Raw genomic sequence first — 15,452 nt, 5'->3', positions numbered from 1 at the left:
TTATTGAGTGATTGAATAATAATATATTGATAGTTTGATGGTGATAAGCAACCTCACTTCTCACCTTTGTGAGGTACTAGGGGAAAGACATTTAGAAGAAGAGTTAGGCCTACTCAAAGACTTTATTATCTGAACTGCGTCATCGTAGATTTGATCACGTGTAATTAAAATTGAGGACAATTTTTTGATTTGATACAGTTTGAATTGTAAACATTAGTAAACTTACGATGCAATAAAAAATAAATAAGTAAAAATATTAAATAATAATACTCACACATATGATCAGCAGCCCCTAAAAAATACCCTTAATTTTACATTTATTGATATTCATTGGATTTAAATTAAATTAATAGAGAAAATTTATTGAATTAAATATTTAAATTTTTTAATATTTTCTCCCTTTATGTTGTCCCTACCCTAAATCTTTCTCCCTCTTATATTTTCTCTCCTCTTGCACGTGTTCTCTCTCTTCCCCTCTCTTCTTTTCTCTTGTTTTGTTTGCTTTTTTTCCCCCTCAACTTAAACGAAACATAAGATTTGTAAATAAATGGTAAAACATGTAAAATCAACATAATAGTGGTAAATTGTTGTATTTTTAGTAAAAAAAATAAAACCTTATAGATATAATATAAAACTTATTAATCAACAATAAGTATAAAACAAAACATAAATTAAATAAATGAAATATAAGACTTGTAAATGGAAGATAAGACAAGTAGATTAATATAAGAGTGGTAAATCGGTGCATTATTGGTGAACGACACAAAAATTTATAGGTATAATATAAAACTTGTAAATTAATATTAAGTGTAAAATAAAATATAAATTACATAAATGAAAACTAAGACTTGTAATAGAAGTAAATTAATATAATAGTTATTGAAAAAAATAAAACTTACAAATGTAAATTATAATTATAATTACCTTATATTTTTATTGATTTTATTTCTAAATTGAATAATGATAATTTTAGATTTATGTAATTCATGTGATGATTTATGTGAAATTTTGTTAAGGATAAAATTTTTCTCAAAATTAGATTTTAAAAACTATTCGTTTCATGTTTTTTGAAGTTGTAAAAATAATATAGCTACAAATTCTTGTTCAATTTTTTTTTTTGTATAAATTGATGTGGCATGATTTAATTAGTTGAATTAGATATCTCTTGGTCCACGTGATTTGTTTTTATTATTTTGTATTTTTATTCAACCAATGTGTTAATGCTAAATTAGTTTGTACAAAAGTTTGTGGCTGTATCATTACTCATTTTATTTTTGTTATTTAATTTATTTACTATGTTTATGACTATCACATAATAATTTTCAAGATGGCTTTATTTAATGTAATGCTAAAATCACAATATTTTTGTATAGATAAGGGAAGATTGTTGCTTTTTAGTTTCCTTCCTATTGAAATAAAAATATACTTCTTATATCTTTATTATTTTCATAATAACAAATAACCTTCTTAATAGCATAAGTTTACAACATTACATTTATTTTCAAATATATTTTATTCATATTTATTATAAATTAAATAAATCATATAAATAGAAATTAAAATAATAAATTTAAGTACTAAAAATAAGAAATATATGTATCTATGTGAATAAAAAAATTAATAATAAGATATTTTTCTTAATATATATTTATTTCCAAGACAAATTATCAAATAAATGACTCATTTACTCCTATTTTTTTAAAAAAATTTTTTGGTGTCAAAAAGGGTTTTAAATATTATAAAGATAATAAAGAATAAATGGTATATATTGATTTTAATGGGGAAGAAATTGACAATCTTCTATAATAATAGTATCATTTGGATGTAAATACCACATGACTCTGTGACTCACAATTGTTTGTTTAAGGGAAAAAAAGAATACAAGCATAATTCGCTAATTTTTCGAGGGTTTAGCACCTCCCATGACTCAATTAAGAGTGAATAAGCTTGTACGATACATTTTATTCATGCCAAATGTTGTTTATATACAAATGCATTACAACTGTCATGAGCACAACTAGGAACAAAAATTAGCAAAGCAGCTAACAGTGTGCCCACTTTACTAACCATCTTTGACTTGACTTATTCTAATTCAAATAAACTGATTTATTCTTGACTAAATCAAATAGGATTAAACTAGATTGTAATATCTACCACCCCCTTAAAGAATGTCCTTGTCCTCAAGGATGAAGTTTGGATAACGTTCTTGAATCAACTCGTGGATTTCCCATGTAGCCTCTGCTGGCGACAACCATTTCCAATGAACTAGAACTTCTTTTCTTCCCTTTCGAATTCGTTGGTCCAGTAACGCTTGTGGAGTTGGGACTAACTCTTCTTTTTGGTTCAACTCAGGAAGATCTTCAAGTGCCTCACACTCTTGACCAATCCTTGCTTTGAGCATAGAAACATGAAATACTGGATGTAACTTGGATGAAGGTGGAAGCTTAAGCCGACATGCTACCTTTCCAATCCTTTCCAAAATCTGATATGGGCCATAAAATCGAGCTGAAAGCTTGAGATTTTTCCTTCCAATAAGAGATATCTATCTGTAAGGCTGCAACTTTAAGTACACATAATCCCCCACATTAAATTCTTTGTCCCTGTGTTTAGAATTATAGACTTTTTTCATTCTATCCTGAGCACGTTGTATACATTCTTGTACTGTCTTAGGAACTCTCTCTCTCTCTCTATAACAGTTCTTTTTCCACCGCCTCCACCCGAGCTGTACCAGGAATGTAACTTAACAATCTAGGAGGGCTCCTGCCATAAACAACTTCAAAAGGAGTTCGTTTTATAGTTGAATGCCAACTTGTGTTGTAGCAATATTCAGCCCGCGGAAGCCAGCGCATCCAATCTTTTGGCTTTGAACTTTTGAAGCACCTTAAGTACATTTCTAGAGTTCTGTTCACAACTTCACTTTGCCCATCTGTCTGAGGATGATAGCTGGAACTAAAATTGAAAGAAGTCCCATTTAACCGAAATAACTCCCTCCAAAATGCACTGGTGAATATTGGATCCCTGTCACATACAATTGACTTTGGAAGACCATGAAGCTTAAAGAAAATTTTCAAAGAACAATTTGGCTACTCCCACAGCTGTATAAGGATGAGGTAGAGGAATAAAGTGAGCATATTTAGATAACATGTCAACAACTACAAAGATTGTTGTTTTATTGTTGGCCGGCAACCCTTCGACGAAGTCCATGGGTATGTCTTCCCAGACCTGTTGTGGAACTGGCAAGGGATATAACAACCCACCAGGAGCCAATTGCTCTATTTTGTGGGTTGGCAAATGTCGCAACTGCATATAAACGCCTTAATCTGCTTCCGCATGTTCTTCCAATAAAAATTTGCCTTGATGCTTTTTAAAGTCTTCACATAGCCTTCGTAAGTGCTTCTATGAAATTCTTTGATGACGGATGTCACAAATTTTGAATCCTCCAATAGATAAATACGATCTTTAAAGAATATAGTGCCATTATTCAGCTTCCACGGTCCCAATGCTTCCCCTTGCTGGATTTTTTTTTTCAAGTCCTGTAATGTTGGTTTAACAACAACCTCTTCTTTAATCACCTCAAGCCAGCGTGGTAGTAGCTGGGAAATAGCGAATACAGCACCTTGTGGTAGTATGTGACAGGGATCCAATATTCACCAGTGCATTTTGTATTCAATGATCTGGGAAACCCTGATAGAGGAAGTGAATTTGTTAGACCAACTCTTGGTGGTGAACAAAGACCATACCCAAGACGGTGTCGTACCGGTCGCCTTCCAACTGATACAGGTAAAAGGAAATTCATAGAAAGAAAATCTTTCTTAAACCGAAAGAATGTAAGATCAGAATCATGATGAGTGTGTGTGTATTTGTATATCTGACCCGCGTCCATTGGATGTATATTCGGCAGATATGCATGCAGAGAGCCGTATAGAGAAGCCACTGCCAATGTACGTGCCAAGAGATGAACAATTTGAGGAGTCCAAGCATGATGCATTTTCAGCTGGAAGGCTTAAAGCCGCGCTTCGCAACTTAATCCCTTTATTAAAAGCCAGCATTTCTGCTCATAATCGTGATTTTAGTGGCTTTTCGGATATTAGACAAGATGGGTTTCTGAAAAAGCACCCATTGCCGAATGTAGCAAAATTCAAGAATCTAGCCAAGGTCTCCTCAAATATAACACTCTCAACATTCTTTCCAGTAAGTACTCAGTCTCCCCCTTTTTTTTAATCAAATATTTATTCATTAAAAATAAAATTTCATTCATTCGTGTACGCTAAGAACATACGTTAAGAAAGAAAAATTTTTAAATTTCAATTTTTTTTTAGAAATTGAAGTTAATTACACTCTAATAAAATAACATAAAATCAATGGAGTTTTTTTTTTTTTATGCATCTTCTAAACTTTACCTTAGAATAGGCATATGGAAGACCTTACATTTTTTTTTTTTTGGTGTTATAATTTTACTAATCTATGCGAAGGCAATTTTCTTTGTCATAATAAATATCGTGATTTTTAGTGGGATCATGATGATGCTCCATATTACTAGTGGGGGACAAATGAGAATGTCAAATCTATGAATATATATAAAAAAAATAACTTCATGTGCTAGTAGTTGCTTTTGTAAAACAAGAGGAAATCATTATTAATTTCTTAAGCTTATAATTTGCCTAAGAGAAAGGAGCAAAATGACCCACCTCTAGATTCCAGTGTCACCTATCACTTTCCTTGCATGCAAAGTGCTTTCTGAGCTTGCACATATTTAACACGTGGGTATAATTGCACGATGGTTTTAATTTGTTTACTTCCTTTCTTTTCCAGTAATGGAATGAAAATTATTATTTAAATAAAGAGTCCGGCTATTTGAACTAACGGACGACAAAGGGACGATAGAAACGGCAGCGCCCACTGTCATTTCCGTGGGTCCCTTTGTCTGTTGCTTCATTATCCTTTATCAGTTTTTTTTTCTCATTTAAAAAATAAAATAATCAAAAGAAAATATTAAAATAATGAAAAGGAAACTAAAAGTAACGAAAATGAGAAGACAAAATAAGAAAGTTGACAAAAAGCTAAAATTGCCATTATCACTCAAACCCGACGAAGAAGCCAAACCAGACAAACTCAACTCGATCTGCATTTGTATTAACAGAAGAAAACTGAAGTAAAACCAGGGGCCACAATCAGTTTAAAAAATTAAATTAAACATGGTACGTGAGTGAATATAGCATTTAACAATAGCATCACTTTTTTACAATCAATTTTTCTTCTTGTCCTCTCTCTCTCCATCTCTCACCTCTCATTTAACGTGAGCCATCTACATTTAACAATGAAAAATCAGTTCCCTGTCCTCTCTATCTCTCTGCATCTCGCTTATCACACAGGCAATTTCTGCATTTCCAACTGCTCGATTTCAGCAACCAAAAAAAAAGAAAAAGTGGCCATAAAGAAGAAGTTAGATCTGGATCTGCAAACAGAGGCAACTTGATAAAATTGGTACTGATTAATTGGTAAGTTGGTGACTCTCATTACATTCAAATAAAGTTACAAATCAAAAGAAAAAAATAAGAAGGGGTTGGGTGAGAACAAGAAGCGGTCGTCGTCCGGTAACGAAGCAAATGGCTGCAAATGATGGGGATGAAGTTGTAAATCAAAAGAAAAAAAAAAAAGAAGCGGCTGGGCGATAACAAGAAGCGGGGATTAACGAAGTGCTACCGTTTCCAAACGAGGAAAATGAGTGGAGGGAGAGTAAACTAAGGAAAATGAGTGGCTGGTGAGGGAGGAGATAACGTATAAGGAAAAGATAAAAAACTGAAATTTGACCTGCTTTCTATTTCTAAATTCTTTATTTTATTATTTATTGTGGGCCCACGCAAAACTAAAAGAAGACTAAGGAAACACGTGAAACGGTAAACCCACGCTGCGTTTCTGTCGTCCTTTAGTCTTCTTTTAGTTTGTTTATCATTTTCCTTAAATAAAAAGCCAAGATCACTTTCACAAAACCAACGCATGTGATCCACATTTGCAGGGGATAAATTTGCTTGGTTGCAAGATGACGAATTTGCCTGTCAAGCTTTAGCTGGAGTTAACCCGGTCACGATTGACGGGCTTCAGGCTTTCCCACCTGTAAGCAATCTTGATCCTGCGATCTACGGTCCACAAGAATCCGCATTGAAAGAAGAACACATCATTGGCCAACTCGATGGCATGTCCGTGCAACAGGTAACTAATAAAAAGTCTTCTATTTGAATTTATATCCTCTCTTAATTTGATCTCCGATACTCGATTGGCATGTCACACTAAATTCTACTAAGGGCCAATTTTATTATTTTCTTTTTCAGGCCTTGAAGGAGAACAAATTGTACGTATTGGATTGCCATCACATTTACCTTCCATTTCTAGACAAAATAAATGCACTTGATGGTAGAAAAGCTTACGCAACTCGCACAATATTTTTCTTGAATTCTCTTGGCCCCTCTTAAGCCCATCGCCATTGAGCTCAGCCTCCCACCGTCTGGACCCGATCAAAGCGCGTGCTCAAGCCACCCGTCGACGCCACTTCCAATTGGCTTTGGCAGCTTGCCAGGGCCCATGTCTGCTCCAACGATCCCAGGGTGCACCGACTCGATAAACAGTGGTAAGCATATTAAATCAATTTGATTGCTCGCAGCTTTCATCAAAATTATGGCATTTTATTTTCCATTTTTATGCTGGCTAAATTATTGAAATGATGTGTTGATTGTATAGGTACGTACGCATGCATGCATGGAGCCATTTATTCTTACAGCACATAGACAATTGAGTGCAATGCACCCAATATACAAGCTTTTGGATCCGCATATGAGATACACGTTGGAGATTAATGCTCTAGCTAGGAAAAATTTAATCAATGCCGATGGTGTGATTGAGTCTTGCTTCACTCCTGGCCGCTAACTACGGCATGGAAATCAGCGCCTCCATGTTTAAAAGTTGGCGGTTTGACAAGGAAGGCCTCCCCGCTGATCTCATCCGCAGGTAAAAACTAGTAAAGATTACCTAGTTTATGCCATGCAAGTTGGAACATATTTATAATGAATTTGAAAAACTTTATAGGTAAAAGAAAATGGGCATGCGTCTATACTATTTCTCTGACATGTTCATTGCTTATATTGGTGTATTAATATGTCGATCAGTTCATCTGAACGAGGTTTCTCTTTTCATTTTGCAGAGGCATTGCAGTACCTGACCCAACACAGCCAGATGGTTTGAAGTTGCTGATTGAGGACTACCCATACGCAGCAGACGGGCTTCTAATTTGGTCAGCAATTGAGGATTGGGTGCGCACTTATGTGAACCATTACTACCCAAATTCAAGCCAAAATTTGTGACGACAAAGAGCTAAAATCATGGCACAATGAGTCCATCAACGTAGGCCATGCCGATCTTCGTCAAGAAAGCTGGTGGCCCACATTAACCAACGGTGATGATCTAGTCTTTATCCTAAATACAATCATCTGGCTCGCATCTGCACAGCACGCTGCACTCAATTTCGGACAGTGCCCATATGGTGGTTATGTGCCCAATCGCCCTCCCTTTGATGAGAAATGGGTCATGTTTGGGTCGACTTAAATTTGACACAACATGAAGCCGACACAACACGAAGCCAGCACAACACAAATACGATCCAATGACCCATTTTTTCAGCTCTAATAGATCATATTACATTTATATTTGAATTAAAAATTCATTTTTAAGAGAATTACTAAAACAGCCCTATTGTAAAGAAATTTTGCCCCTCAAATTGCGTCTCTAGTCTCTTCCTGCTCCTACATAAGCATCAACAACATACCTAGTTATGTGTCATGGGCTGCCTAAATTTGTCACAAACGAAGGTTAAATTCGCGCATGGGTTTGTTCAGTAAAAGTCCGCTCAATAGGAGGAGGCGCTCAATAGCAGGGTACGCTCAACAATGGGCCGCATCATACAACTAGCAAGCCGTGGTGCGCTTAGCCAGTGAACAACCCACATTTGCAAGCCAGACCTGATTTCTAGAAATCTCTACAACTCTCTACTACTTGTATTGTCTAGATATTTCCACACTTATATATACCTAGACCTCTCTAAAACTTAGGAGATATTTAGGCAACTTGCACCACTTATATAGATGGATCTAGACTTAGGCAAGCACCTCTATAAATAGGGGTGCCACTCTCTATTTTGCTCAACACCACACCACACACACACAACACATCACACTCCAAGCAACTCAAGCAATTTTGTAAAAAGCTCTCTTGTATTTTCTCCTTCGAGTAATAAAATACTCTTTGGCTATATTACTCGCTCTCTTCTCCTTAGTTTTCTCACAAAGTATTCTTACTTAATTAGCTTGAGAAGTTTAATAAGACTTACTTAACAACTTTTGTGCTAAAAATTGTTAAGTACAGCACGGATTGCTGTGCAATAAACTGATCCCATGATATATGTCTACTTAAATCAGATGAATATCCCCAAATTAAAGGAGAGATTAGTTCGTTGATCTTTTACAACAAAAGCAAGAGGTCAAGGATTTAATAAGTATAAGAAGATATGTTTAATTTGAGGTGTGGTCGAAGGAAGTGCAATGTAACTAAAGCTTTTAATATAACTAAAAATGAGATTGCGAATCTTCTTGGAAGTTCAACTTTAAGATTTGCTTTTAGTAAAGAAGACACTTAAAGGATCAAAACAACAGCTTCATTTTTAGAGGTAAGTTTTCTTAAAATGTGACCCAAAACAAGATACAGCTTTTTAAAATAATGTCACATGAAAAAGTATATTCATAATAAGGAGAATTTGAAATATTAGTCGATCGCACGAGATCTTATCGATTCTGATTCCACAAACAAACAACTTGCTCTTCAATAATGCTTCTGATTATTGTACCAAAAACGTTGAATCACTTTCCCATCTCATCAAGTGCTAGAAATAACTATTGAGTTTATAGCCCAAATTAAACGACTGATGCTAGTTGTGGCACTTTTTACTTCTTAATTGTGTTTGCTTTATTTGACCAAATTATCACCCTATTATACATTCATCGTAATCACTCAATGTTCGATGAAGGTGATGTCACTTTGTGTCTGGTAGTGAATCGCCATTTCATTTGTTGGCATCATAATGTGTGATTCATGTGCTCGAAAAAATTGTTCATTTTTGGACCGAAATTGATTCTCTTTACCAAAATATTTAATAATTGATCACGGAAAAGCTTCGCATATTAGATGGCCCTTTATCTTGAGAGTATTTATGACTAGTATGATCAATTCAAATTTATGATGCACCTATTCTTATCATTATTAACCCTCGACTTTCTAACAAGCTTTTATGAAATTCCAAGTGGACGAATGATAGATATGTATTTCTCATTTGAAATTAGGATCCATGCTGATCTGAATTGTATTTATTTCTTTTATAATATTATGCCACATATATATTTATAATAACATACGTTTACAATTTAGTTACATATTATTTTTTATTTAATAACTATCAATTACATTACTTCAAAAAGTTCAGCTAAGTTCGTATCAACACTAAAGTTTAAGTTCTCCCCAGTTCCAATCAAGTTTATTATTTAATAGTGAGCTAGTGCTGTCAATAGTGTTGAGGACACTAATGAGAGCACTAGCTTGATTTCTATAAACTCAATAATTAATCAATGATAATTTGATCCTTGTAACCCACTAAAAACTGTTTTCTCATGTTATTAAGATGGAATGGAGCTTCTTAGGAGTAATTTTTGTTCTTTTAATTTTAACAATTTTTTTTTTGTTCGACTATTATTTGGGAAGTTTGATGTCAACATAATTTAAATATATGGTGATTTTCTTCCACCCAAATAAAAATATTGTGGTTGTGATATTTTTGTTAAGTTTTGGTTAAAGGAAGTATCTTTTTCTTAAAAATAAGAAGTTTCAACAGCTCAAATTTGAACAGCATATTCATCACTAAATCAACCAAAAGAGCCAACCGAGATTGTGGAGGATTATGTAAAAAGACTAAAAAAGTTACGAGTGTTGAATCTAACGATTTATTGTGTGCATATAACCTAAATATTTATTAATTAATGTATCCTCAATTAAATTGTAATAATAAGTGCAGGTCCCCCCTCCCCCCCCCCCCCGGCCCCCAACAATAAAGTCATTAAAACCTGAATGATTTATACCATTGACTATCAATTAGTAATCCATGATATTATATTGCTGTGTTAGTTAAGGTGAAATATTTCGTAACTAACACCAAGTAAAGGATGAAACACAAACCAGTAACCACTGAATTATTGAGCCGCTAGCTTCATTAACCCAAGTCAAATATCAAAAAATTCATTCATTCTTAAAGCTACTCTCCTCGCACACGATGAATTATTGAGAAAGCGAGAGGCTCTAATTTTCTTTAGAAAAGTCGAGTCAACACTAATTTTCTTAAGAAAAGTCGAGTCAACACTAATTTTCTTTAGAAAAGTCGAGTCAACAGTCAAGTAATTCCCACTCTGACACTTCCTTCCCTCTATGGTATACTTTTCAAGGCCAGGATGCAATTTTTAGATATTTGGGCGAGATTTTTAAGTCCGGTACATGATCGGGTTTTAATTCGGTTGTCGGGATTTTATATTTTTATATATTTATATTTTTTAAATTTATATTTTTATAATTTTATAAATTTTAAATTTATTTTAATGAAATTTGACATGAAAATATAAATTTTAAGTGTTTAAAACTTTAAATATGTATAATAAATTTTAAGTGTTTAAAATTATATATGTTTTATAATTTTTTAAAAATAAAATTCAGGCTCCGGACCAAATCCCGAATTTATCAAGTAATGACTAAAACTAGTCTGATTTCATACCCAAGTCAGATAGTACCCAGCCCATATTGTCCGGTTGTGGTCCAGATCCGGACCAGGCAGATATTTTTAGCACCCCTGATTTCCAAACATTTCATGACAAACAAAAAGAAACAAAGTGGTCCATCTACACAAGCTTTCATGGTAAAGATAATAAATTCACGACTTTGCTAACTAATTTTCTTTCACTTTCTTAACTTCACTTCAAGACAAGTCTGTTGGTTCTTGAGTCTTTGAAACCAAATCGTGTGAAACTCTACGGGAAAATATAATGTATCCATTTAAATAATTACGTCAATGGACATGGATAGATACGTGTATTTTTCGTTTAATTTCTCGGTGATTTCTCAAGTCACCGATCAGCAGCACAGCATGAATAACGCCAATCAAAATAATGCTGGTCAACAAAAATATCGAAATCTCAAAGACTTGCGTTGGTCACTCTCTTACTATAAATGTCCCCACCAACAACACTTGTAAGTTGTAACTTCACCCATAATCAACTTGAAGGCAACACTCCGATACACTAAAGCTAGTTTTACAACTATGGAGCTCATTCATCCCTCTTGGGCTTCCTACTTGGTCGCTTGGCTAGCAACCCTTGCCCTAGTCCTCCTCTCCCTCCGTCTCAGGCGCCGGAAACTCAACTTGCCGCCAGGCCCGAAACCCTGGCCAATCATTGGAAACCTCCACCTCATCGGCTCACTTCCCCATCGCTCCCTCCATGCGTTGTCCGAAAAATATGGGCCCATTATGCAGCTTAAATTCGGGTCATTCCCCGTTGTCGTGGGCTCTTCCGCTGAGATGGCTAAGGTTATCCTCAAAACCCAAGATGCACTGTTTTCTGGCCGCCCCAAAACAGCAGCCGGCAAGTACACAACCTTCAATTACTCAGATATTACTTGGTCACCTTATGGACCATACTGGCGTCAGGCTCGTAAAATTTGTTCAATGGAATTGTTTAGTGTTAAACGCCTCGAATCATTTGAGTACATAAGAGTACAAGAATTGAACTTATTTCTCAATCGCTTGTATGAATCATTCGGCAAGCCAACTATATTGAAAGATCATCTTTCGGATTTGAGTCTTGCTATTATAAGCCGTATGGTTTTGGGGAAGAAATACACAGACAAGCAGCTCGAAAATGAGGTTGTGACACCGCAAGAGTTCACGGCAATGGTTGATGAATTGTTCATGCTTAATGGGGTTTTAGATGTCGGCGATTCGATTCCTTGGCTAGGGTTTTTGGATTTGCAAGGTAATATAAAGAAAATGAAGGCTTTGGCTAAGAGGTTTGACAAGTTTTTGGAGCATGTGCTGGATGAACATGACGCTAGAAGAAAAGGGGTCGAAAATTATGTGGCTAAAGATATGGTGGATGTGCTTTTGCAGCTTGCTGATGATCCCACTCTTGAAGTCAAGATTGAAAGACATGGCGTGAAAGGTTTTACACAGGTATATATTTTCAACTCTGTATTTTATTATTATTATTATTTAAGGTTGGCAAAATTCGGGTCCAGGTCCAGTTATCCCAATGCCCATACCCAGCTTGGATGCAAATTTTTGACACTCGAGCCTGGCACCGGATTAGGTTTTAATCCGGGCGCTTGGATTTTGTATTTTTAATATTATATATGTATACCTTTTTATTTATTTTTATAATTTTATAAGTTTTAAATTTATTTCGATGAAATTTGATATGAAAATATAAACTTTAAGTGTTTAAAATTTTAAATATGTGTAATAAATGAGTTAAATAAATTTAAATATTTAAATAATATATATTTTATAATATTTTTTTAATAAAATTCGAGTTCCGGATTAGGTCCTGGGTTTATCAAGTGATGCTCAGGACCAGCTTGACTTCATATTCGAGCCGGGTAATACCCGGTCCACATCGTCTGGGTGCAGTTTGGGTCTAGACCATGCGGATATTTTTACCACCCCTATTGTTGTCGTTGTTATGATTATTATTATTATTCATATTTCTGTTGCAAGTGATTTCGCCTATACGTGCACATAGCTAGCTAAAGTCAAGTGAACTCATTTTTCTCTTTAATTATTATTATTCTTCAAAGGAAGAGGTATCAAAATAAAATATGTTTTGGCTGATGAAGTAAATTTGTGGTTCACATCAAATTCAACACTTACCCCCAATTTCTCGGCAACTTCTATATAAATCCAAACACTTATGACATGGATAATTTGTATATATGGAGAGAAAAGAGTCACTGGCTTTCGTAATTTTGGGTAAACATCGACATCTCAATTTATTGGTAGCAAATTGTCGTGTAGCAACAAATTACTGGCTGCCAAAAAGAACTTAGGATTAATTTGGAATTGCGGTGGCTGATTAAATAAATTATTTTTACTGTGTGGAATAAATAAGTCGCTGATTAAAAAGTAACTTAAAGTGTTTGGTGAACTGTATTGTTACAGTTGTTATAAATTTGAAAAGTATAATACATGTATCTAGTAAATTTTATTACAAAAGTGTCGTTTTATTATATAATGATCAAAATATATATAAATTTAAATTGCCTTTTTATTTTTAGAGTATGTTTAATAAATTGTTTAGACATGCCTTTTTTTCTCAAAAAACTTAATTAGATTAAATCTAATGAGCTTCATAATCTATTTTATGAATATGATAAAAATTTATATTTATGCATAATTCAAATAAAATAAAAATAATATTTATTATATTCACATTAAATTAATAGTGGAGAGAACATACAATAGTTGTGGTGGTAATTTAATTGGATTACATGGCGAATCTTACTTTTTCTTTGCCTATTGGCCTTACTTTGTACCCTAGTTCTGTTATTGGGGCTAGTTCCCTTCTTCTGTGTGACACTTACGGGGTTGCTACCCCCCGGTGTTTTGTTTTCTAGCTCTTAATTGAGCCCCAGTTTATCAACAAAAAAATAGTGGAGAGAACTTACAATAATTGTGATGGTAATTTAATTGTGACGACAATATGATATCTAATGGTTATATATTAGTATTTATGGCAAAGTAAGATATAATTGATATCTAATGGTTATACACCTGTCAACAGACCAGTGTGCTCCGTCGGCTCATTTTGCTTTTGCATGTAATTTTATTTTTCTTGTCGGTTTTACCGGTTCATCAGTTCACCGGCCGTCAAAGAAATTTGATCGCTAATACATACGACTTTATTTTATAATGCATGCATAGTTTCGTAGTTTCCACATAAGTAAAATATAGTTCAATAATCGATTGATTTCAAAGTCATTTAGCAAGTGAGTGCCGAAAGTTTAGTGTGAAAATTCTTGAAAGTATATGTTCAAGCACACGATTTCTAATCTTTTATCTCTTGTGTAATCCAGGATTTAATAGCTGGTGGGACTGAGAGCTCAGCAGTAACGGTGGAATGGGCCATCTCTGAACTAATGAAAAAGCCTGAAATTTTTAACAAAGCAACAGAGGAACTAGACAGAGTAATTGGAAAAGAAAGGTGGGTTGAAGAGAAAGACATCGTTAATCTCCCATTTATTGATGCCGTAGTTAAAGAAACAATGCGTCTGCACCCAGTGGGTGCTTTCCTGGTGCCCCGAGCGGCTAGAAAAGATTCCAAAGTAGCCGGCTACGACATCCAAAAAGGCACTCGAGTCCTTGTTAGTGTATGGGCGATAGGGAGAGACCCAGGTTTGTGGGAAAACCCCAATGAATTTTATCCTGAGAGATTTATTGGAAAATCAATTGATGTGAAAGGCCATGATTTTGAGCTGCTGCCATTTGGGGCTGGAAGAAGAATGTGTCCGGGGTACAGTCTCGGGCTTAAGGTGATTCAAACAAGCTTAGCTAATCTTTTGCATGGATTTGCATGGAAATTGCCAGGAAATATGCGCAATGAGGAGCTGAATATGGAGGAAACTTTTGGGCTTTCTACTCCGAGAAAGATCCCACTTGAGGTTCTGGCTCACCCAAGGCTTTCACCCCATCTTTACAATCTGTGATTGCGGCTTCCAAAATAATTAATCATGGCGTAGCGTACTTTGAGTTGGTGGCTTGTGATGATCTTGCTCGAGTTTGTTAGTACGAAAAAGCTATGGATTTGCAGATGTAATGAGATATTAAACCCAAACTAATGTACGCAGCTGTTTGGGCCCAAATAACGTGCGTCTTTTGATATATAATCTTATTGTTAGGGTGTTGATGTATCGATAAAAAATCTTCGCACAATCGCACTTCGTTACAATATAAAATATTTATAGTTTGTTAGTTTTATTTGTTGGTTCTCTTTTTTCTTTTCAGTCTGATACGATTATTTGCTTAAATAAGTATTCCAATTTTTCTGTGAGTGTGAGATTTTTTTTTTCCAATGGATGGAAAAAATTAATCTGAAAAAAAATATATGGAGAAGATACCAACGAAAACTTCAAGATTAAAACAATTTAATCTAAAAAAAAAACAACAAGAAGATTTTTGTAAATATTTTTTATGATGAATGCCAAATGTAACATGCCGATGAAGCATGAGTATGACCAGGATGCCTTGACCACCATTTGTGAACATTTAGAAGGAGTTATATATGACATCTCTGCACTTGAAGGCTGAAACCTGAGGGACTTCA

General features: G+C 34.6%; 1 protein-coding gene and 1 pseudogene across 1 annotated transcript; both read left to right on the top strand.

Moving 5' to 3' along the window:
- The first annotated feature begins 3,142 nt into the window (after positions 1-3,142).
- Positions 3,143-7,596, top strand: LOC102615543 (lipoxygenase 1, chloroplastic-like; annotated as a pseudogene).
- A 3,725-nt stretch (positions 7,597-11,321) lies between these two features.
- On the top strand, positions 11,322-15,106 carry LOC102623100 (trimethyltridecatetraene synthase-like). Its single transcript, XM_006465844.4, has 2 exons — positions 11,322-12,307; positions 14,206-15,106. Exons 1-2 carry the CDS (start codon positions 11,399-11,401, stop codon positions 14,833-14,835), a joined length of 1,539 nt encoding a protein of 512 aa, XP_006465907.2. The 5' UTR covers positions 11,322-11,398; the 3' UTR covers positions 14,836-15,106.
- The last annotated feature ends 346 nt before the right edge of the window (positions 15,107-15,452 follow it).

The sequence above is a fragment of the Citrus sinensis genome, chromosome 7, assembly GCF_022201045.2.
Source record: "Citrus sinensis cultivar Valencia sweet orange chromosome 7, DVS_A1.0, whole genome shotgun sequence".
Lineage (NCBI taxonomy): Eukaryota > Viridiplantae > Streptophyta > Magnoliopsida > Sapindales > Rutaceae > Citrus > Citrus sinensis.
Note: the sequence above shows the minus strand (reverse complement) of the source record. Positions and strands in the feature narration are given on the sequence as shown.